Source organism: Mugil cephalus, chromosome 11, assembly GCF_022458985.1.
Source record: "Mugil cephalus isolate CIBA_MC_2020 chromosome 11, CIBA_Mcephalus_1.1, whole genome shotgun sequence".
In the NCBI taxonomy this organism is placed as follows: Eukaryota; Metazoa; Chordata; class Actinopteri; order Mugiliformes; family Mugilidae; genus Mugil; species Mugil cephalus.
This window is the reverse complement of record NC_061780.1, coordinates 10,756,080-10,777,869: the sequence shown is the minus strand read 5'-3', so window position 1 is coordinate 10,777,869 and position 21,790 is coordinate 10,756,080. Positions and strand designations below refer to the sequence as shown.

The 21,790-nt window shown below is 40.6% G+C and overlaps 3 protein-coding genes across 8 annotated transcripts; 2 read left to right on the top strand and 1 right to left on the bottom strand.

The window, feature by feature from the left end:
* Positions 1-3,556: 3,556 nt before the first annotated feature.
* Positions 3,557-8,883, bottom strand: trip13 (thyroid hormone receptor interactor 13). Of its 3 annotated transcripts, none has more exons than XM_047599017.1 (14): positions 8,778-8,883; positions 8,447-8,539; positions 7,935-8,094; positions 7,711-7,837; positions 7,052-7,107; positions 6,843-6,933; positions 6,667-6,739; positions 6,523-6,586; positions 6,338-6,424; positions 6,143-6,249; positions 5,877-6,030; positions 4,647-4,759; positions 4,451-4,520; positions 3,557-4,376 (listed from the first exon to the last, which is right to left on the bottom strand). In XM_047599017.1, exons 2-14 carry the CDS (start codon positions 8,503-8,505, stop codon positions 4,281-4,283), a joined length of 1,257 nt encoding a protein of 418 aa, XP_047454973.1. In that variant the 5' UTR covers positions 8,506-8,539; positions 8,778-8,883; the 3' UTR covers positions 3,557-4,280. The 3 variants fall into 3 exon arrangements, with proteins under 3 accessions (XP_047454973.1, XP_047454971.1, XP_047454972.1); XM_047599015.1 differs by having other exon boundaries at positions 8,774-8,864; XM_047599016.1 differs by having other exon boundaries at positions 8,708-8,840.
* On the top strand, positions 8,880-15,508 carry brd9 (bromodomain containing 9). 4 transcript variants are annotated; one of them, XM_047599014.1, is made up of 17 exons: positions 8,880-9,029; positions 9,538-9,758; positions 9,838-9,963; positions 10,052-10,181; positions 10,280-10,337; positions 11,312-11,456; positions 11,578-11,688; positions 12,324-12,448; positions 12,608-12,740; positions 13,543-13,618; positions 13,719-13,814; positions 13,920-14,052; positions 14,138-14,249; positions 14,335-14,391; positions 14,501-14,606; positions 14,916-15,086; positions 15,224-15,508. In XM_047599014.1, exons 1-17 carry the CDS (start codon positions 8,981-8,983, stop codon positions 15,322-15,324), a joined length of 1,950 nt encoding a protein of 649 aa, XP_047454970.1. In that variant the 5' UTR covers positions 8,880-8,980; the 3' UTR covers positions 15,325-15,508. The 4 variants fall into 4 exon arrangements, with proteins under 4 accessions (XP_047454970.1, XP_047454969.1, XP_047454967.1 ...); XM_047599013.1 differs by having other exon boundaries at positions 12,321-12,448; XM_047599011.1 differs by having other exon boundaries at positions 12,303-12,448.
* A 442-nt stretch (positions 15,509-15,950) lies between these two features.
* zdhhc11 (zinc finger DHHC-type containing 11) lies at positions 15,951-21,452 on the top strand. Its single transcript, XM_047599009.1, has 11 exons — positions 15,951-16,393; positions 17,632-17,850; positions 18,310-18,488; positions 18,601-18,702; positions 19,521-19,645; positions 19,740-19,895; positions 19,987-20,105; positions 20,183-20,232; positions 20,319-20,382; positions 20,457-20,535; positions 20,755-21,452. The coding sequence occupies exons 2-11, from the start codon at positions 17,632-17,634 to the stop codon at positions 20,883-20,885; spliced, it is 1,224 nt and encodes a 407-aa protein (XP_047454965.1). The 5' UTR covers positions 15,951-16,393; the 3' UTR covers positions 20,886-21,452.
* The last annotated feature ends 338 nt before the right edge of the window (positions 21,453-21,790 follow it).

Below are 21,790 nucleotides of genomic sequence, written 5' to 3'. Positions count from 1 at the left end.
CTTGAACACGGCGAAGGACCGAAGAGCGAGAGTCAAGTTAGAAGAAGACGCGAAGCACATCCGGTTAAAACAGTTTAAAAAAGTAATAGCCGCGCCTGATGAAAGTTTATAACCTCTCAATATGTAGTAAAAGGGTGCGCAGACGTAAAATATTTATGGAGTAACACACACACACACACACAAAAGTAGACACAGTTATTAGATTTGTGTCTTTTTGCCCACTCTTCCATATTAGTTACCCTTTATTGCTACTTCAGTGTGTTATTCATCAGCATTAATTCACTTAACTTCAATAAAGCATCAAGAGTTTTAAACAAATACTAATTTACACAGGTTATTATTTTTCTTTAAAAAAAACCCCTAAACAATAGACTTCATACTTAAAACAACAGACATTTAGTCAAACATTTTGTAAAAGTCTGCACATCAAATACTCCCTTTTCTTTGATGAGTGCATAATCCACGATTCAACCTGACCAACACCCTGGTGAGATTTACAACTTAAATATATATTAAGTCTGTAAGCAATGCGTTTTGTAGTGGCAAAGTAATATATATATTTAAAAATATCTACCAAATTTTACAATTATTTTGAAAAGAATCCTTCCCATTTTTTTCCGGTTGTAGTTTTCTTACAACTTGACGCACTGAACAATGGTTTGGCAGCCCATGTGTATCTGACATCAAAACCGCGTCCTCTGTTGGGGTAGCATTCCATACAGGTCCATTCATGGTTTATTAAGTCGATTTAGATGACGATTATGCGGTTAGTGGTAGTTATTATTTTATCTGTCATTAGTCTGAAGGCCCATTTGAATCTCTCTCCGCCAAATCAATCAACCTTTATTTCAGACTTGAATCGGTCCATATGAGAAATAATAATAAGAATAAAATACTACAGGAGACAAACACAAAAAGCAACAGGGAAAAAAAAAAGTTTAAATAACAACCAAACAATAAAAGGTGATTTCAAAAGAGATAAATATATCCTCACGTAGGCCTATCATTAACAAAATCCAGTATGGACCACTTGGACTGCTTCGAAGTTGTCACATTTCTGGTGTGTTGAGAAAAACGCACTTAACGACAGAATTATTCTTATTATTATTATTGTTATTATTAAGTTAATGATGCTCCGTGTGAAGCGCCGACACGCCGATTCCCCTTCTGATTTCCAGTATTTGTTTTTGGTATGAGCGCGGCAGATGCTAAAGATAAACCATTGTTTACTGAAGAGAACCAGGAAGAACACGTCGTACATCAACCGACCACACATCAAACGCTCTTCAGACAGGTTTACAGCCTGTTTCCTTTGGCAGGGCGTTAAAATGGGACTCTGTGACAGAGCACACGCCAAAAGTCAGGAGTATATATTTACTATGGCGAGCCTTTGCTAACCATGAATGGGATGTTGGATTACCCTCCTGTGCAAAGTATATTCAAACCAGGAGAGCTTTGCATGTTATCAGTAGGTTCAGTTACTACTCTATGCACTGCTGTCGTATGACAAATTAGTCCCCGCGCTAGAGCATGCTATTGTTAAATGGAAGGAAACGTCTTCTCCGTGCTGCTGAAACATCTTAATTTTTGTGCGAGGTTGGTATGATTGCGTCCCAGTTTCGCTACCATACCTTGATGAAGTGCGGCTATACAGCTCTTCCTGTCAATTTGTGTGCCATATGACTCCTCACACACACACAGGACCCTCTGATCATTGTCTACGGTTGACAGGATGAGGCGACATTTGCATAGCTCATTGATGGCAGCCCCCTTTGATCCTGCTTGCTGTGCCTAATTATCACCATTTCTTCATGCAGCCTGACTCCCAGGATCCTGCGTCTTTGCAAGGTATCTTCACCTCATCATCCTTCTCCTCCTCCTTAACATCCTGTTTAAACAGATGACAAACATTTTGGATCTCGACAGGCTCGAGGAACAACAACTTTTTCCGACAGGGCGGCTTTGACTTGGAACAGACGGAGACTTCAGGTTGTCTTCTAGGGAGCAATGTTTGTTTGGATACAATGACTGGCTTATGATCAAAGGCCGTCGCAGAGATGAAGAAATGAAAAGCCCAGACGCTTTAAATTTTACGAGCTCTTGTTATGCGTTTGTGCCGAGGACTCGCATCACTGTGCTGGCAAACGTTCACAGCATTTTTAAACGTCTTCCAATCTCTGCAGCGCTATCACACTTTATAAACCAATAATGTAAATAATAACCTCTTTAAAACTCTTAAATGAGTGATAGTTTCCATAGTTTTGTGCGCTGCTCTACTCAGTGTCCGCTTAACATGTCCATAAGTATGTGTGTAAGTTAATTCCCCTCCCTATGTGAATCACCATTGGCACATACAGCCATATTCCATTGCTTTCAGCAATGTACCTGAACAACGGTTGAGAGGATAAACATCAGACCGTTTGTTTTGTTTGGAGTTTTCTGACATTTTAAAGCTGCTCGCAACAGTGATAAAATCCTGCAACAATAAGGCTTTTGACTTTTCTTCCTTCCACAGCTTGATTGCCTTTTAACAGCTGCCTGGTTTTGGACAGACTACAGTCAAAAAGAAAAAGGCCTCCAGACAGAGCAATTAAGGTTTTATTTACCTTGCCCGTTCTTACAGCCCTCCTTCTCTCCATTTGCTCCTTTTTTTTTTCTCCTCTCCACTTTGTGATCATTGATTAGATTAAAGAAAAGCTTCCTCATGCGACTCATCTCGCATGAAAAAGTTGACTGACAAATGATAATAGTGGAAGCAAAACCATTAGGTGTAAAAGATTGACATAACTCAATATGTCCATAATTAAACGTGAGGGGAAATCCATTCCAGTTGGGTGCCGACTCAAACATAAATCTTTTACTCGCTCTTAATGATAGACTTTTGACAGCAACATTGACAGTTTAAGATGACAGCGATATGACCGAGCAGGTTTGAATCATGTGAATGAAGATGAATACAATGTTTGCTTTCCTTTTACGTTCAGGAACAGCCGACAGGATCCACCTTTGAAGTGGAATGAAAAAGCTGTTGAGAACAACAAACAAAGGGCACATTGTCTGAACCCGGCAACTGACATGCAAAGCAGCAGAGCATTCACAGAATGCAAAACACGTCCATACGAACAATGAAGCCACTGATCTGCACATGTAAACTGTGCATTGAAGATTTCAAAACGGAGTCATCTTTCAGCTTTTGTTTCCAAGTAAAGTTGGTGGTAGCTTCACGTAAACGTAATAAATAAGTCTCCATGCAGGGGCCTGTTGCATAGACATTACACGCGGAGCCTTTTTACTTTTAGATTTGCAAAAGTTTGCACGAATGCAAAGTCTGACTTTGCATCCGTGTGGTGGTAAAGCAATTTATTTGATAAATCACACGAGACGACTGTTTTGACTTATGGCTCTGACTTTGAATATCATGCAACTCTTAAACTATAATAAACAATAGAATCTTTACCTGTTTAACGGACCCATGCGCCACCTAGTGGTAGTTTGTAAAGCAATAAATCTACAAAACGCATACACCTTCACTGCAACAACTGAACACGCACAAACATAAAGAACATTATTTATTACAGTATTATATAAAAAATAAAGGTGTAATGAATACAGACAGATTAAAGGGAAATGGCTGTTAACATAAATATAAAACTGACGATGAAACAAATGAGCCTGTTCAATGAGGTCGGTTAAGAGAACCGGGAAAAGACCTCTTAAATCCAAAGCAATCAACGAAAACAAACACAATGCATCAGGTTTACTATATTTCCAATCATATATTTTCAACTAGGGCCTTTAACTCGTCACAAGACTGAAGTTTACGCTCAACAGGCTGTTATTTCAGTGGGTTAACCGCTGACAAGAAATTAACTCATGGCAATAATTTATGCAAAAACTCAACAGTCCTTTAACACTGTAACAACAAAGTTGTCATTGCTAAAGTTAAAGCTGCATGTTATATAAAAAACAAACAACACTTTGAAAGTGAGAACAGAGTAAACACAGAAAATTTAAACACTGTGAACTACATCTCAAACCAAAACCCATCCACAGATGCAGATGTGGTCTTTTAAGACAGTAGCACCAAACAAAATTACCTGAATAAAGATGCATGTTATGGATAGAGTAGAAGTGGTTAAAAAAATGTTTTTGTCAATATATTTAATGTAGTGCTGCCAAAGCTTAAAAAAAGAAGGGTTGTAGTTTTCCACACTACAAGCAAACAGGGTGTTGACAGCTTAAGAACAATCAAGTGTCAGCCTTTGGACATTGTAATAAGTTCAGACACCGTTAATCAGGTTAGATTTTTCCTCCTTCTGTTTTTCCACCGCTTGGCTCATTGCCTCCAGAAACCGCTCAAGAGTTACTGTCGGTGTCTGTGGGCAAGAAAACTACATTTAAAACCAACAGGACTCTTTTTTTCCTAAGCTCAACAAGATAAAACACTTACCTTTACAAAGAGTGCGTGGGCTAGGAACGGTAACTTCCTGAGTGCTCTTCCACTAAAACCCTTGCTTTTTCTAGAAATTAAAAGAAAAACAAAACATTAACCTCAGGCTGTTTCAGTTCCCCGCACTCAGTGTTATGAACAGGGCACCGGCTCAGTGCGACCAGGGTGCTATTGCATTAGTGGAGTGTGTACTCACATCGCAATGTTCCTGAGGTTGAGGCTGTGCTCGGACACCTCGCTCATTGCAAAGCCCATGGTCTCGAGCTCAAACATGGTAAAGAGCTGCTGCCGGGGGTAGATGATCTGGCACTATATGTGTAACGGCATGGAAAAATGTTGGAAATTCAGATTTATAAACTCATTTGATTGGGTCAACAGTTTGTAATTAAGATTTACAATTGCTGCATATGATTGTTTGATATGATGATGATAAATGTGGAATTTCACACTTCAATGATCGTCTGTTACACTCCAACACGTTCACAGAACACCGCCTTTGTATTTACAGAGTTTCAGATCTAATTTCTGTGGCGTCTCTTCTTTGTAAGCACTTTTACATCATTCAGTAATGATTGATGATTGGGGCAAAGATATTAGGGCAGACAAACATTAGTAACAGCTCTACCTGCGATTCACAGTATCTGGAAGTCAGAAAATAGACTCTATAAAAGCATCCAAGAAAAAGTTTTCATGCTCCAGTTACAGAAGAAACTTGGCGTTCAGAACAAGAACATCAGTGTAAAAAAAGAAAGTGGGCAACTAATGGTGAACAAACACAAATTACTTACCAGTGTTGGGGCTTTTCCTCATTGGATAACACCAAAAAAAATAAATGACACTGAAGACTGTACACACACACGCGCGTGCTGTACGTGTGGACGCGTTTGTGTGATTGCTCTCACCACCAGAAGAAGGTGCAAAAGTTCTGCACTGTAGCTTTAACATATCCATTTGTTTCCATTTGTTTAGGTACAGCACGTTTCCTTTCTTGTCCTGTCCTTTTGGCAATATGACACTCTACGAAATACACTGTGTCCAGTGTGTGTGTGTTTATTCGTGTTAAAATGATTTGTTAAATGCTGCTTTGTTTTCCCTCAGTCTCTCCCTGACATTTGTGTCCTTAAGTTACTGAATTCCCTCCCTGGTTCAACTAATGTCTTTATATAAAGCATGGGCGATTTTTATTTATCTGTTTAGAAGGAGCTTCTCTTCCCTCCGTTTTGTTTGGGCAATTTTAAACTTCGTATTTCAATGACACAATCAAGCCAGCAACTCTTTTAGCAGTTAAGGTCAACCCACTCCACCTGTCCAGCGTTGCAATTCATGGTCACCATACCAGCGCCTTGTTTCAAGATACTGACACTCATTTCCCAGTGACATGAGAAAAATAAGCCCCGTATTTTACATTGACACAGTATTTTGTCACCTTCATTAACTCCTCGAGACAGGAGAGGTAGATGTTGTAGATGCCTTTCTCAGATGGAGGTCCGATGTACTGCTTGATGTCAGCTCTGTCCACAAACGCCAAGTCAATCTTTTCTGTCACGTTGGAGGTCGTCAAGATCACTACATTGGAGTGTCTGAAATATGAAGGCAAGAGTCAACACAAAAGAGCCATATGCACGTCTGGTATTTAAGACTGACTATAAGGATGCAACATAATAGTTTCATATACAGCAAATGCTTTCTGACCGTTTGATCTGGTCCAGCTGAGTGAGGACTGAGTTGACCACTCGAATAGCATCAGAAGGTTCTGTTCCTGCTTGGCAGGCGTTTCTTGCTGCTGTCAGACTCTCAACCTATTCAAAAAAAAAAAAAAAAGACTGAAGCAAATTCACTGACACTTATTCCAATTAGTTTTTTTTCCATAAAACAGGTTTGACCTACCTCGTCAATCAGAACAAACACAAGAGCATCTTTGTCATCAATCAGTTGTTGGATCTTTTGAAACATTTTCGTGACCAGCTTACCACTCTGAAACAAAGAGGCACGTGTTAGCTGTTAAAATAACACCAGCTCCATCTAAAACGTCCTCCAGTTAAATCATTCAACACAAAAGGGCCAGGGTGTACCTCTGAGAACCACTTCGAGAACAAACTGTGACTGTTTATCTCGACGAACTGGCCATAGGAATACCTGCAGGGAGAAGAGATTTGAAAAAGAAAAGAGGCGGCGTAGGTGCAGCTGAAGCACTTTCAGTAAGACAATTGTCTTACCGAGTTGAAAGTCTAATTGACAGTTTCTGGGCAAGAGCTTTGCACAGGGATGTTTTGCCTGTGCCCGGAGGTCCTGAATGTGGGCAGACAGAGAGAAATAAATTATTTAACACACATCAAAATCTGACCCGATCTCAATTATTAAAAATGACTATAATTGCCCATTTGCAATGTACCATGAAGCAGCACCACACGGTTCCAGGAAATCAGGTTGCTGTCAACATCTTTATCTGAGAAGTAAATTGTTGTTGTGACGTAATCCAGGAGCTGAAAAACAAAAAAAAAATAAATAAATAAATAAACAATATAAATTTAAGCTGTAAAGTTGCGTAATAATTTTCTCACATTCCTCAGCTACTGAGGAATACTACTACTATTATTTTACCTGAGTTTTAACTCCAGTCTCATACACCAGACTCTCCCAAATCCCGTGGAATTCAGCTGTTAAAAACAAACAACAACAGATCATTGAACAATAAGATTAGATGAAGGTTAGATGACATAAAATAAAATTTAAAAGAGCCAAAGGGGAAAAGTGGGTCTTTCCATACATCACATAAACCTCATTCACTACGCTGTTATCTAATCTCATCATCTACTACTGCCTAGGATCGCAAAGGGTTGCTGAAGTGTATCCCAGCTGTCATCGGGCAAGAGGCAGGGTATACCCTGGACAGGGGCACTACGCTATTATAAAAATTTAAATAAATGACAGTTCTACACAAAAACAAAAAGTAATAAAAATGGAAACGTCTCAAACCAAACTTGCTGCATCCATGTGTAACATATCCATATGTTACAAATATTCATGTTTTAGTAAATGCTCTTCTCCGAAGAACAACAAACGTCTTACATCCACTTCTCTTCTAACAGGGAGAGACAGCCAGTGTCCTTTGCTCCCTCTAAAACTAGCTGTGTCCCTTTCTGGATAAATTACGTGTGATCATTTCCTCCAATAAGTCCCATTTGGATGTCCAACTTCAAATGGACCTAGCAATATTTTGTCAGAGCGTGTTAACTTCTACATTATCCAGACAGCGTCACCTGCTGGCAGCAACCAGTGATTGGCAGCTGAAAGCTCCTCTTCCTCCTCCAAACTGAGCATACTGGGTCCATCCTCATTCAGAGTGAAGATGTGAACAGAGAGCGAGGAGCTCTTCAAATCCAGAGGCTGAGTTGGGAAATGCATAAAAAATATATAATGAAATAAAAAAGTTATTAATCTTTTAACACAAAGACCAAGTCAAATTCCTGAAAAATAATCACACCTGCGTTGCCATTTCCTCATGATCAACTATAGCCACAGACTCCACATGCTTTTTCAGGAAATCTTCATCAAACTCTGTCCATCTGTAGTTTCCAAAGACCACGCTGTGGCGGTTCAGCAGAGTCTGAACATGCATCCTCACATCAGACAGTTTAGCAGTGCTGACACGTGAACAATAGAATTAGAAAACACAGAAAAAAAACATGAATGTACGCCATCTGTCAGTCAAACTGATATTTATAGTGATAGATATATATTCAAAGACATTTTAGTTGACTTTTCCGACATAAATTTGATAACTTGGGTTTGTGTTTAGGGGTCTTTAATTGGAATTTTAACTCAATTAAAATTGACACACGTTACCAAAACGATATGTTATAAACTGCATATACAGTGTATTAGTTCATCACATTGGAGCCAACAGCCTTCGTATTTTTAAATTAATATTTTATATTGGTTGTAGTCATTGTGGTTTGACACAGTTTAGCTTAGAGAGGATATGTTTAAACGTACCTGTCAGATTTAACGTGGACCTCCACGTTGATGTTTTGTTTGTGGTCTCCCGCCTCCATCGTGTCACCCTCTATTCCCGTGAAACTGCGGACACTGGAGCAACATTCAGAGATTAAAAACAAAACCTTTGACAGGTGTTCAGCCCTGTACTGGCATCGCGTTAGCTAACTAGCTAACCTATGCAAATGGAAAACACTGTAGCCAGCTAACACGGCTAGCTCGTATTTACAGGATGATATTCGGACAATATTGAAACCACACCTTACGACATTTACGCAGTTGGAAGAATAAATTGCAGCAACCAAATGTCTGGTGCCTGTGAACTACCTACGGTCCGCTGTGTTGTCAAAAAGCCGACAGTCAAACTCAGCGCGCTGGTTTGTTGCACCGGAAGTGCAACTGTAGTTTTTGGTTGTACTTCCGCTTTAGTAACGCCTTCTGTGTTGCTAAGATTGTTAACAACCGGGATAACGACATAGCCAAGTGGAAAAATAGCTGCAATAAGCATTGAAGTTCGAGTTTAAATACGGAGACATGGGGAAAAAACACAAGAGACCTAAAGCAGAGTGGAGAACAGTTGACGGTACATTATTTACTTTAGCTCGTTGTCGCTTTTGTTCCAGATAGCTTTATGCTAGTTAGCTTGGCTCAGCTGGAGGCTGCAGCAGATTTGTGTTACTTTAATGCAAATATCTCCCAACGCACTGCTCATCCTCGGTTACCTACTAAACCCCTGAGTGAACCCGTGTGTTACAGCACATCTTATTGGATGTTTTTGTTGCTGCTCTAGTACGTTTCAGCAAACAGCTGAATTATTACGTTATATCTGTCTTTGTTTATAAGCACTTGTCATTATTCATGTTATGCATGAATGTTATCACGAATAATCTACTTCAACCCTAGCTTTAGTTATTAGTATCAGTTATTTAGTTTATCTTATTTTAAAGTACAACATATTTGGCATTTAAAGTATTGTCAGACAAAACTAACGGTGTCCTCTGCTGTACTAATGTTTACATCATGCATCTGTCACTTTCTGCTACCTTGTACCTTACTGTGTGATCCTACATCACCTCCATTGTTGCTCACAGACTACGAGGACAAAGCTCTTGAGAAGCCCCTGAAGCTGGTGCTCAAAGTTGGAGGAAGTGAAGTGACAGAGCTCTCTGGTTCGGGCCACGACTCCAGCTACTATGATGACAGATCCGACCACGAGCGAGAACGCCACAAGGAGAAAAAGAAAAAGAAGAAGAAGAAGTCTGAAAAGGATAAAGACAAATATGTGGATGATGAGGAGAGAAGGCGGCGGAAGGTGAGTTCACAGTTGATGAATTATTTTGTCCAATTCATGGCTCATTTGGTGCATTAAGGTGAACATTTCTACCTCACAGGAAGAAAAACGGAAGAAGAGAGAGCGAGAGCAGAATGAATCAGAGGCAGCAGCTGCGACTGCAGGCACTAGTGGGGTACCTGTTGAACCTTTCACACTGTCGAAAACTATAAGTATTGCGTTAGAGGTGAGAAAACTTTACTGAAGATTGAGAATATAACCGATTTGTTCTCAGTTCTATTGGCTTATCATTCACATTACGTATGTATTATCAGCCAGAAGAGAAGAAAAAGAAGAAAGAGAGGTTTGAGTTGGAGCCTGAAGTGGAGGAGTTTCACCCCAGTGTGAAGGTGGAAGTGGAACAGCAAGGAGACAGGCCAGTCAGAGCGTGCAGGACACAACAAGGCAAGACTGCACGCGGGCACGACGTCAGATATTTACGCAGGCCAACATTTCTTTCAGCAATTATTGACTTGTGGCTGTATTTATTATTTCGTTTGCAGAAAATGAGTGCACTCCTCGTCAACAACTGCTGGAACACTTTTTGAGGCAGTTGCAAAGGTGAGGAACACGTCATTCAACATTTGCTTCATGACTGTCTTCTGCTCTTTAAATGCCACAGTACTGCTCCTTAAGGGTTTGTACTGTTGTAAAGTCAATGCCAAGAAATGGGAGTGTGCACCCCTTCCCGAACACAAGTTTAAGCAACAACTACAGAAAGTGAAGATGATTGATCTGAAACTGATATTTTTCACTATTGGTGAATATTTATGGAGCTACAGACTCCAGTCAGAGATTTTGAGCACTTGTTGGCCCTTTTGTCTTCACTCTGTGGTCCATCTCATCCCAAACCAAATCTCGGCTGGGTTTAGCTCCGGTTAGTGTGGAGGCCAGGTCATGTGTTGTAACTCTCCATCATTCTCCTTCTTGTTCAAATAGCCCTTACACAGCCTCCTTAAAATAATGTCGGACTGTCATTTCACTTTACTTCGCTGATTGGTTCTTGCCATAATATGAATTCAGTTGTCAGACAGGGCCGTCAGCTGTGTACCAATCTGACTTCTGAAAAATGAAAACCATTTCAGGTGACATCATTATCAAGCTCATTGAGAGAAGGCCGGCACTGTCAACAAAGCAAAGGATGGCTACTTTAAGGAATCTAAAATATAAAACATATATTATTGTTATTTAGCATTTTCTTCTTTGTACATAATCTCATATATCTTGCTTCATACATTTGATGTCTTATCTGTATCTACAATGTGGAAAGTAGTAAAAATATTGATTGAGTTTTGGTGTGTCCACAGTTTGACTGGAAGTCTAGCTTTAAACATGGAGTGTTAAGTTACATTAAGACGTGGTCTGGCTTATCAAAACACAGCATGAGCAAGATCAATTCATATTGATTTTCCTGAGCTGACAGATAATGTGTCCTGTCGTGATCAGATGAGAAACCATCAACGCAGAATTCTAAACAAGTCTAAAAGCCTTTGCTCTGTGGAATAAAACTGATGCTGCATCACTTGTCTTTCCAGGAAAGATCCCCACGGATTCTTCTCATTTCCAGTAACAGATGCAATTGCTCCTGGTTACTCGATGATTATCAAACATCCCATGGACTTCAGCACCATGAAAGACAAAATTAGAAACAATGAATACAACACAGTAACAGAATTCAAGGTGAGGATGCTTTTCATAAACTCTTCATTATTCAAAAAGAGTAGGAATACAAGCTGTCTATGTACTCATTAGTACTCATACCTGATTTTTATTTTTATTTTTTTATTTTTTATGCCTGTAGGCGGACTTTAAACTGATGTGTGACAATGCTATGGTGTACAACCGACCAGAGACGGTCTACTACAAGGCTGCCAAGAAACTGCTGCATACAGGATTCAAGATGATGAGCAAGGTAAAGAGTTCCAAAAACAAAGCCTCTGGTAGTGTATTAGTGCACTCGAAAAGTTACTATTTTTAACACATTAGTTTTATCTTTAAGTCCAAACTAATATCTCACAGTCGGGGTTAACTTGTCAATAAATCATACATTTATTTTTTTTTTGTTGTAACAAAATTATGTTGCTATGGACTGTACACTTGAATATGTGTATATGAATAAGTTTGAGAAGAGCAGCAGACGTTAGACAGGAAGTCCTCAACAGTCAAATAATGGCACAATGACATATTTTTAGCAACTGAGACGAATGAGTTTTACATAGAAATAAAATAATTTGATGTTGTACTACATCAAATTCCATATGGGAAGTCATTAATGTCAGCATTATTTGACCAAAACTGAAATTATCATTAGACATTTGAGCCATGGCATTATTTGACCAAAATCTAAAACAATGTACTTTTAGTTACATTACATGATCAAAAAAAGTTCACTCCCCTTTATAGTCCTTATTATTTTGGTTTATACATGGCCAGTTAAGGTGATCAAGTTAAGCGTTGCTCCTCTTGATTCTGCTCTGTGCCCAGGAGCGGCTTTTGGCTCTGAAGCGCAGCATGTCATTCATGCAGGACATGGATTTTACCCAGCAGGCAGCCATTTTGGGAGATGAAGACCTGACGGCTGATTTGCCTCCTCCAGAGACGATCCCCATCCCAGTGGAATCCGCGAAGAAGTCCAAGAAGCAACCGACCAAAGACATGAAGGAAGTCATCAGGTACTGCTTATTTGTTTTCCAGATTAAATGGAACTTTTTTTGCATAAGCTTAAGGTATTTGTATGCAGGAGAGAGGCAAGAAGGAAAATACTTTAATGATACACAGCACGTAGTCAGTATAGTGATACATTTGTCTTTTTTTTTTTTTTGTCATTTCAGTTACCTGTATGAACCAGAGGGAAACGCCTGCAGCTTGACTGACAGTACAGCAGAGGAGCATGTTCTGGCACTGGTTGAACATTCCGCAGATGAAGCTCGGGACCGTATCAACAGATATATGCCTAACTCCAAGGTTGTTTACGACTTACACATTCCCACAAATGCACAATATTTCTTTTTATTTTTTATTCTACATGAATTTGAAGTAGTCATCAGGTCTACAAAGCGAATAGTGCTGATGGTCGCTAGGTGGTGCAAAAAACTCTGGCTACGATAAGACCCCAAAAGTCATCAACCTCTGATGAAATACTGACTCATTAAATTCATCAATAGAGATTGACTGATGTATCGACCAGTCGATCTATTGGGCCAATATTTGTAGGGGTTTTTTTTTGTTTTCTTTTTCACAGGTACGCGGGTGCCTTTGCCGATACATATATATATATTTGTTTCTCTGGCTGGATTTACTGCTGGAGACGCAGCTAGAGCGTGTGCAGCTGGAAGCTGGAAAATTCTTTTACTCTACTTTGTTAACGTTAAATATACTTTGAGTTCAATAAATGTTTATAATTTTGGTTAAATCGAGGCTTATAACATTTGTTATCAACATGTCCTTTTTATCATGTAATTGGAGGGAGAAAAAGCAGTCATTATGATGTCAGTAGCTAAATTCTTTTCTCCTGATCAGTGCGCTAATGATCTTTTTAATTACATGATTAAGTTAATATTAGACCAGAATGAGAGGTGTGTTGGAGGGTGCGACATGTCCTCATTGACATGTCTGGTTCGAAAGATGGCGACAACCGAACGTCAGACATGAGGCTTTAAAACATTCGCAGACAGATCGATTGTTGACGTCCCCGTGTCAGCGTCCGTCTTCATAAACGTTCTGTGGCTCGTATTGACTTAATGGTACCTCTGCTGTTTTCTTTCAGATGGGCTATTTACGTAAAGATTCTGACAGCTCGCTAATATACACCGTTGTAAATCAACTCGATCCTGATGCAGAAGGTTTGCTTTGATTGAACAAATATCTCTTTAAACTCCCATATGTTCTACACCACAGTGGGGTAACGGGTATAATAAGCAAACTTGGTTCTGTTTTTTTCAGAAGAGGAAACCCATAAAGTAGACCTGAGTTCTCTGTCAAATAAGCTTCTACCTGGATTAACAACCTTGGGTTTTAAAGATGACAGGAGACACAAAGGTATATCAAAATTTACCCTTTTGTTAAATTACTACTGATTAGTTGTTTTGATTGTCCCATTTAATGAACGACAGCTACTAAAAATTGATACAATGCTCCGCGCAGTGACTTTTCTTAGCAGTGCCTACAACGTCCAGAGCCTTCAGAAGAACTCAGTCTTTCCAGACTTGCTGTCTGATGAAATGGACACACTCTACTCAGCCTATGGAGATGACACAGGGGTGCAGTGTGCTCTGAGGTAGGGTGTAATAGTAGAAATCTTCAGTCTCCGGCCACAGATGGATTTCATCTTCATTTTTGTTCACCTTTTCTCACCCCCTCAGCATACAGGAGTTTGTCAAAGGTTGTGGAAGTGTCACCAAGCGCTGGGTGGATGGGCTTCTGGACAAGATGACTGCGGGCGATCACACTAAAGCTGTCAATCAGATTCGACAGGTACAAATTGTGGAGAGTTTTGACGACGTCAAGAACAGTTTGGCTTTCGTGTATTTTTATGTGTACACTTTATTAAACATTTCAGAAAAGAAACATAGTACTGAAACCTGATGAAAACAAGTCGAGCATCTGTGACATGCAGGTATGCTTTAATTCATGAAGGGGATGCGCTATTTTAATAGCTCTCTCAAAGTCATTTTCTTGCTCCCTTCGACTTGACCGTCTGATTCAAGCTGTGCACTTGTGTCCAGATAGGAGATGGTGCCAGTCTGGGAGAGAGCAGCTCCGTGCTGGACTTCATGTCTATGAAGAGCTACCCTGATATGTCTCTGGATATCTCCATGCTTAACTCATTAGGTGATTATCCTTTATTCTGAATCAATGCATGTGCATGTCAACAATAATCAAATCATAACCTAATTGAGGTAGTAAGATCAGCAAGTGAAGCCAACTCATACATAGTAGTGAAATGCGTTCAGAGACATCAGAGTCATGCCATACTATCCAAAGTACAAGCTAATCATAATAATATGTCACTTTACATATAGGTTGATTCTCTGGAGCACCTTTGTGGCCATTGTTTTGCAAATTCTACTAATTTCACTTCTTCTTTTGAAGGAGATGACTTCCTTTGCCTAACATGAGCTCAACTTTCTTCTTTATCAGGTAAAACAGTGAAGAAGGAGCCGGGAAATGACGAGGGCCAGCAGCATTTCGATGATGCCGACAAACTCCTGCAGGAGTTCCAGGAGGCTCAGGTCGACAGGGTCGGCTCCAGACCTTCGTCCAACCTGTCCTCTCTGTCTAATGCCTCAGAGAGGGACCAGCACCATTTAGGTACCTGCAACAAGAACAAGTCATAAGTCATTGCTTTCTTAATAATCATATTTGGGGGATGTTTTCATTCCTTTTCTTGAAACTGTAACACTGGTCCAACAACAGACAGTAAGAGCCGTATTTTCTTTTATTCACAGGGAGCCCGTCACACTTGGGTGTTGGAGACCAGTCTGAAATGGTTCATGATCCCTACGAGTTCTTGCAGTCTCCGGAACCAGAGGGCACAGCTAACAGCTGACCACACACTGTTGTCTTGTTATCCTGGTGTTAACGGTGCCGTTTACTCAATGTTGGACTGTTTAAACGTTGTGGTGTCAACAGGAAACTCAGACCGGATTTGAAGACTGAACATACATGTACAGACTTTTGTGCCATTGTACGATTTTGTATAACACTTGCGTAAATAAATGTGTGCTCCTGTATTTATGAATGTGTGTTATTTCCGCCACAGAGCAAAAATTTCAAAACTGTTCGTCTGCATTATATATATTGTGGGAACTCAAGTAGAAAAAAGTAGGAACCGTCTCTAGGGTCAATGCTCATCCAGACAAGCACATGTGCAGTTTAAGGTATGTTGTAAGAGTGTCAAGCTGAAGATGCACTGCTGAGTCTTCAGATTTCTGCAGGAAGCTCATTTCCACACTGGAGTTTTTTTCAACTGAGCAACATTAACGCACTCTGCAAATGTCTCCATGTGTGAGGAAGTGAAAATAAAGCCGCATACATTTGCATTGCGTGCAATGTAAGTTATGTTTACCATTAAAGACGGGTTTTATTTACAAAAGCAGAAGTGTGCTCATTTCTGCAGTTCCTTTTTGCTCTCAAAAGAACGGAGCATTGGTTATTGTAGAGGGGCGTATATTACTCCTGGCTTAAAGAGCAGAACAATAGGCGCCGGATATGAACCGATATTAACGTTTCACTCTTATTTATTCAGCCAGTGGAGGACTGCAATAAAAAAAACAAAAAAAGCTGGACGTCTTGAGGGCGTGTGACGTGCGCATGCGCGGTGGGCCAGTTTCCATAGTGCTGTTGATTGATTCTTCAACTTCTGACTCTCGTCCTGCTGTGACACAAACCCAAGGACACTGGAGCATTTTATTCAGGCTCGCGTTATTTTTTAAGCTCTTCTTCTTTCGTTGCTTTCTGTTCTCCATAATGTGAACTTAACTTTTTTTTTTTTACCCGAAGCACCTGCTCGCTTGGCAAACTAATCATGGGCTGTTAATAAACGGCGACGATCTACGTTTTTATGTTTGAACAGAATCACTCTGTTGTTTTAACTTCATGGTCTATCAACCGAAAAAGTAAGTCATTTTTGATTGATTAAACCCTTTGTTTTGTTTTTTATCGTTTATTCTGAGCCGTAAAATGACCGAATAGGGGGTTTGAGGATTAAATGTGCGGACTCCTGAAGTCTACATTTAACCTGGTGTTAGCACAGAGGCTCCAAACTAGCTACACACACACACACACACGCACACGCACAACTTTATATCTGTTTTACTTAGCAGCTAATGTTAAATGAACTCCAAAAAAAAAAAAAAAAATAGTAATTTCACAGAAAAAATCACAATTTGTTGATGTTTTCCTGGTTTGTAGTGATACAATATGGACGACTGTGTGTTTTAAGTCAAGGCCAAGAGCAAAACATGTGATTACAGCGAAGGGTCTTTATACAAGGAAAACGGGATGTAGCTCTCACTGTGTGCAAGTCTTTCACTCCGGATCAGCTGTTTCCTCTAGGCTTTTGTGACAGTGCCCCCCTCCCCCCCGTGTGATTTCTTTGCCTCAGTGTCTTTGTGTTTGCTCAAAATAGAGAAGACATCCTCCTCTGTCTGCGTTATAAAATAGGCTACACACTGCTGTCATTTTAAAAAAGTGGCTATGTGCAGATCAGGCATAACATTATGACCATGGATAGGCAAAGTGAATAACATTCACCATCTCGTGACAATACGGGCAGTGCTCTGTGTTCGGGGAACTTTTTGTGGATGTTACTTAGACATGTAGCACCCACCTAGACCAGACCAGACCAGATGCCCTGGACCCAAACACCCCCACTAATAACATCTTGTCACCAGACACCACAGAAGATCCATGTCCATTCTCTGATGAGTCACAACTGTTTTGGCACAATATTGGGAAGGTGGTCGTAATGTTATGCCTGATCAGTGTATCTAAGTGGTTTAATACAGCAGCTTAGCAAGAAACCATACATTTTATGTTCAGTTTTTTTTTTATCAGGTGATGATGGTTGTTTTTGGAAACTGCTGACGTGTTGTGTTGTGGAATTCCATTACACTTCAATGTATATGCATTTGTTTGTTCCCTTGCAGATTTTCCAGTTCGATCACACCACAATGACGAGGCTATTTTAGTTACACCTATAGCTACAACGTAATACAGCCTCACTACAACAGTCACCGTTGTCATGAGCAGCTCATTTCCCTAACTCATTTCCCCATCAAATGTGGCCACACTCTGCCACAGCCACACTTGCGCGTACTACACCCTGTGCTAATGCCCCTCTTGTGCTTTGCAGATGAGCTGCTTCAGTCCGAGGTTTAGGCGCACGGCTCCCATGCGGGGCAGCAGCAGAAACGAGCTGGTCCCCTCCAAGCCCCCGAGGGTGAACGGATGGTCGTGGCCCCCTCAAGCTTTCCAAGTGGTCGGGTGGCTGGTGTACAGCTACCTCACCATAGTCAGCTTCGGGATCTACATCCCTCTTCTGCCTCTGCCGTGGAACCACGTGGCCTATACCGTATCCTTAACACGCAGCTGAAACCTTGCGCTCACTGGAGCTGACTGTCAATTGTGCGGCAGCAGTGGGTCGTTCAAATTTGAATATGGAGTAAAAATTAGTCTCTGCTGTGTCTTTGTTTGTGCTGCCGGACAGTACAAGGATTTAGTTGTGTGTCCTTGTCTGTATGGGCTCCAGTCACAGTGGACATGCCTCTTCTTCTTCTGTGCTTTTTCTATTAAGCCCCAAAGACATAATCAGTGGTCTTTTTGTTGAACACTGCACGATGTCGACACCCAAGTTAATTTAACCGAAGCTCCACTCATCAATAAGAACAGCTGATGCTTTGAGCCGCTCGTACAAAAGCTACTCTTGTGTCCGACAGTTACTTGTTCACAGCTTTCTGCACTGCGCTGTCTGTTTATCACATATGACACTAGGTTTTTAATATCAATACTATCTTCCTTGACTGTTGATCAGCTGATGGGAATTTCTTGTATCGTGCACTTTTTCGCCCATGTTGCTGCTGTGACGATAGATCCAGCAGATGCCAGCGTGAGGGCCAAACAGAGCTACTCCAGTCCGATGCCCCGGTTTGACCGATCCAAGCAGCCTCATGTGATCCATGATCTACACTGTTATCTGTGTGATGTCAAAGTGTACGTATTGCAGCGTCTGATTGGAGTCGATTGAATTCAAGTGTACTTTTACAATGAAGGAAATGCGTTTGTTGAAGTATAACGATGTTAAAAAAAAAAAATCTTTACTTAGGGGCCCCAAAGTAAAACACTGCGGCGTGTGCAACAAGTGCGTGGAAGACTTTGATCACCATTGCAAGTGGTTGAACACCTGTGTGGGTGGGAGAAACTACAGGTAAGATATAGTTGTTGCTTATTACTGCCCTCTGAAACGTTTTTCAGGCCACAGACCCCCAAACTGACGGAGTAATTAAGTAGGGAGCCCCTACCTACTATATGTGTTTTATATCATATATAAAGATATAATATATATTAAACATGACCTAGTGCTATTTATTAATATACATCATCATTGTGCATTCAATATTTAGCTATTCAAATAATGCACACATTGAAATATTCATCTTCTTATTTCAAACGTGTGCAACAGTAAGGTGGCCGTGCAACTGCCGTAAACATAACTGATATAAACATGCATACAAACATGGGCTTTCACCTGCAGACTGAATATACTCTCTTTAAATTTGTGGGGGAAAATTAAAAAAACAATATATACATCTAAAACAGGTCTAATCAACCAAAGATTTTGATTTCTGTGTCAACTCACTCTGTGCACTCGTATTCATATAACAGCCCTGCACTAAACCGAAGCTTCATGACGGTTATGATGTTCAACATTTGCTTGAAATAACTGAGAGAGCTGTTGAGTCATCTGTGTTTTCATGTTGGAGGCTGGGGTTTGTAGTATTATTAAATTATGGCCTGTAGGCAAAGTAGATTTGTAGTTGTGTTTAATTCAGTCCAGTTTAACCGCACCACAAACTGCATTCTCCGAAATAATACTACAGCTGAATTGCCACATTAACTGAACATTACATCAGTCATGAAGGGAGATTTATTGCAGGACAGGTAAATTAGGATGTGTTAGTTTTCATTAGTGGACCTTGACAGCCGTGTGTATATTAACACGAGGCCTTTGCGTGTCACTCTCAGGTTCTTCTTTTTGGCGCTGTGTTCGGCCACAACAGGCGTCTTCCTGGTCATCGTTATCGTCTTGTTCATATTCATCCAACACTATTTGGATCCGCTGAGCCTGCGGACCTCGCCACATTTTAACAGTGAGTGTTTCTTTCTGAATGCTGGGCAGTAATTTGATCATATATGTGCAAATTCATTTAAAGACGTTTATATACTTGCTCCTTTTTTCCATAGGTATAATTGGGAATACTACCTGGCTGGTGTTTTTACCAGTAGCTCCCATAAAGACTAGCTCGGCTGGTCTCCTCATATTAGCCTTCCTAACAGTGATGCTGAGCGTCGCCTGCCTGCTGCTGCTCTGTCATCTGCTGGGCTTCCACCTCTACCTCTGTGAGTGACCATCTTCAACAGGGACGTTTGATTCTTTTCCCCCTCTCCCAGCTGTTGATCCTCACCCGTTCCTTCTTATTTGGCTTTCCAGTTTATAAAGGCATAAGCACGTACGATTATGTAAAGAAACAGCGCCAAAAAGAAGCTAGGAATCAAGACATCGAGATGGGAAACTCTCACGACTCCAAAAGCCATAACAAGAGTCCGCAGGTAAGACACGTCTCTTGACTCTTACCGTCGCTTTTCAGTTCGTCGTGTCTGAAAGCAGCTTCGTTTTCCTTTTGAAGAACCCAGAGAACACAATTGACTGTGAGCCGACGTTATCGCGGACTTCAAGGTAACGACATTTCCTCACGTTGCTCCTGCTGAACTGTTGTTAGTGAGTTGAGAACAATAACGAATGTGGCTCTGGCTTTGCTGCAGTTCCTGCCAGTTTGACGACAAAGGCCCGCTCGCCAGCCGACTTTCAGAGTCCATATGCACAGAGGTGAGTTACTCGTACTTTATTTAAATATTTTTACGCGGATTAAATTGATGATTAAAAATCTATTTTTGATGTAGCTGGAGAGCTTTAAGAAGTCAGCCGAAAAGGAGACGAGCTTCCGTTATGGCACAAACAGTCCTGCTGAGAATACAGCAAGTAAGCATTTGACTTATCGCTGTTGAACCCTTTTCTATGTGTCAAACTCAATAACAAATTCGGGGAAGCAAAAATACTGAGAACTGTTGGATTCTCTTGTTTTTGGAAATACAAAACACCCAGATCATGTGGCATTCATCAGTGTTCTTTATACGTAGAATTTACCAAGAAACATTAATCAGTAATGTGAATAACACTCTTACTTCCTGTGTCTGAAAGGGGAAATGTCTACGAATGGCAAGAAAAGCTGGAAGCTAGACGACGATGAAGAGGTTCAGAAGCCTGTGGACAGTGTCCCTCGGGTGCAGGACCCTCTGGGCAGCTCGGTTATGACTCCCGACGAGAGTTAGCAGCGACTGACGTCGACGTAGCGGTGGATCCGATATATGCTGCTCTCTGGAACAATTCACCATGAAAACTGAATGACGTATGAGAAGTCTTGGACCAGAAACAGTCATCATGGAACAGTTTTTTTTTTTTTTAATCCAAAGACATTTTGAAAGTTAACTGAATAACTGTGGACTTACCACTGGGTCCGTTCCCTCTTTATTTGCACTTGTGTGTTTTTATGGTCGAATTATTTAAAGCATTGTTTTATCTCACTGACCTGAACAGGGAAGTAAAGTCCAGCCACGCTCCCAGGTTAGTCTCTGTTCCACTAGCTTCAGTCACATATGGACACTGTTACACTTTAGCTGTTACACTGGAGTTTACTGTTCATTTTAGTACCGACTCTAATATAGCATCTTGTCATTGCATCTTATCACAAAAACCACTGAAAGCAGCGGAGCAGATTCTACTCTACACCTCTCTCCTTTTTTACTGTTTTTATGAAGCACAAGTTGTACAGCAAATGTTTTAGCAAACTTTTATAGTAAATAATAAAAATGCACCAACTGTGCCTTTTTTATTAACAATTTTCTTCAGCATTTGATCACATAGTGACATTTAAGACGATCCAAATAAGGGCCTCCGTCTTCAAAATGGAAACACCACTCAGGGATGAACAATACCTAAGATTAAGAATGTTTGTCAGCTAAAATATCTCTATCATGTGGCCGTGTCTAGAGATGAACTGCAAAGGATTATTAGTTGCAGATGCATTCGGGGCCAACAGGAAGTTGCGAGATTCTAATGAGGAAACCAAGGGTTGACCTTATATCGGACGCTGGAAGTGGCTTCGGAGGAACAACTGATGACACATGGATTCGGCAGTTATACAGCAGAGAAATACACGAGTAGTGTGGAGATCACA

Excerpts from the sequence above, each read along its gene's own strand:
- brd9 (XM_047599010.1), top strand. The coding sequence starts at position 8,981 with ATGGGGAAAAAACACAAGAGACCTAAAGCAGAGTGGAGAACAGTTGAC. Across the intron at positions 10,338-11,311 it reads TTTTTGAGGCAGTTGCAAAG|GAAAGATCCCCACGGATTCT; the intron begins GTGAGGAACACG and ends TTGTCTTTCCAG. Across the intron at positions 15,087-15,223 it reads GAGGGACCAGCACCATTTAG|GGAGCCCGTCACACTTGGGT; the intron begins GTACCTGCAACA and ends TTTTATTCACAG.
- zdhhc11 (XM_047599009.1), top strand. The coding sequence starts at position 17,632 with ATGAGCTGCTTCAGTCCGAGGTTTAGGCGCACGGCTCCCATGCGGGGC. Across the intron at positions 17,851-18,309 it reads GGAACCACGTGGCCTATACC|CTGATGGGAATTTCTTGTAT; the intron begins GTATCCTTAACA and ends ACTGTTGATCAG. Across the intron at positions 20,233-20,318 it reads ACGTTATCGCGGACTTCAAG|TTCCTGCCAGTTTGACGACA; the intron begins GTAACGACATTT and ends GCTTTGCTGCAG.
- trip13 (XM_047599017.1), bottom strand. The coding sequence starts at position 8,505 with ATGGAGGCGGGAGACCACAAACAAAACATCAACGTGGAGGTCCACGTT. Across the intron at positions 6,425-6,522 it reads TCTCGAAGTGGTTCTCAGAG|AGTGGTAAGCTGGTCACGAA; the intron begins GTACACCCTGGC and ends TCTTTGTTTCAG. Across the intron at positions 6,250-6,337 it reads TGTTTGTTCTGATTGACGAG|GTTGAGAGTCTGACAGCAGC; the intron begins GTAGGTCAAACC and ends TTTTTTGAATAG.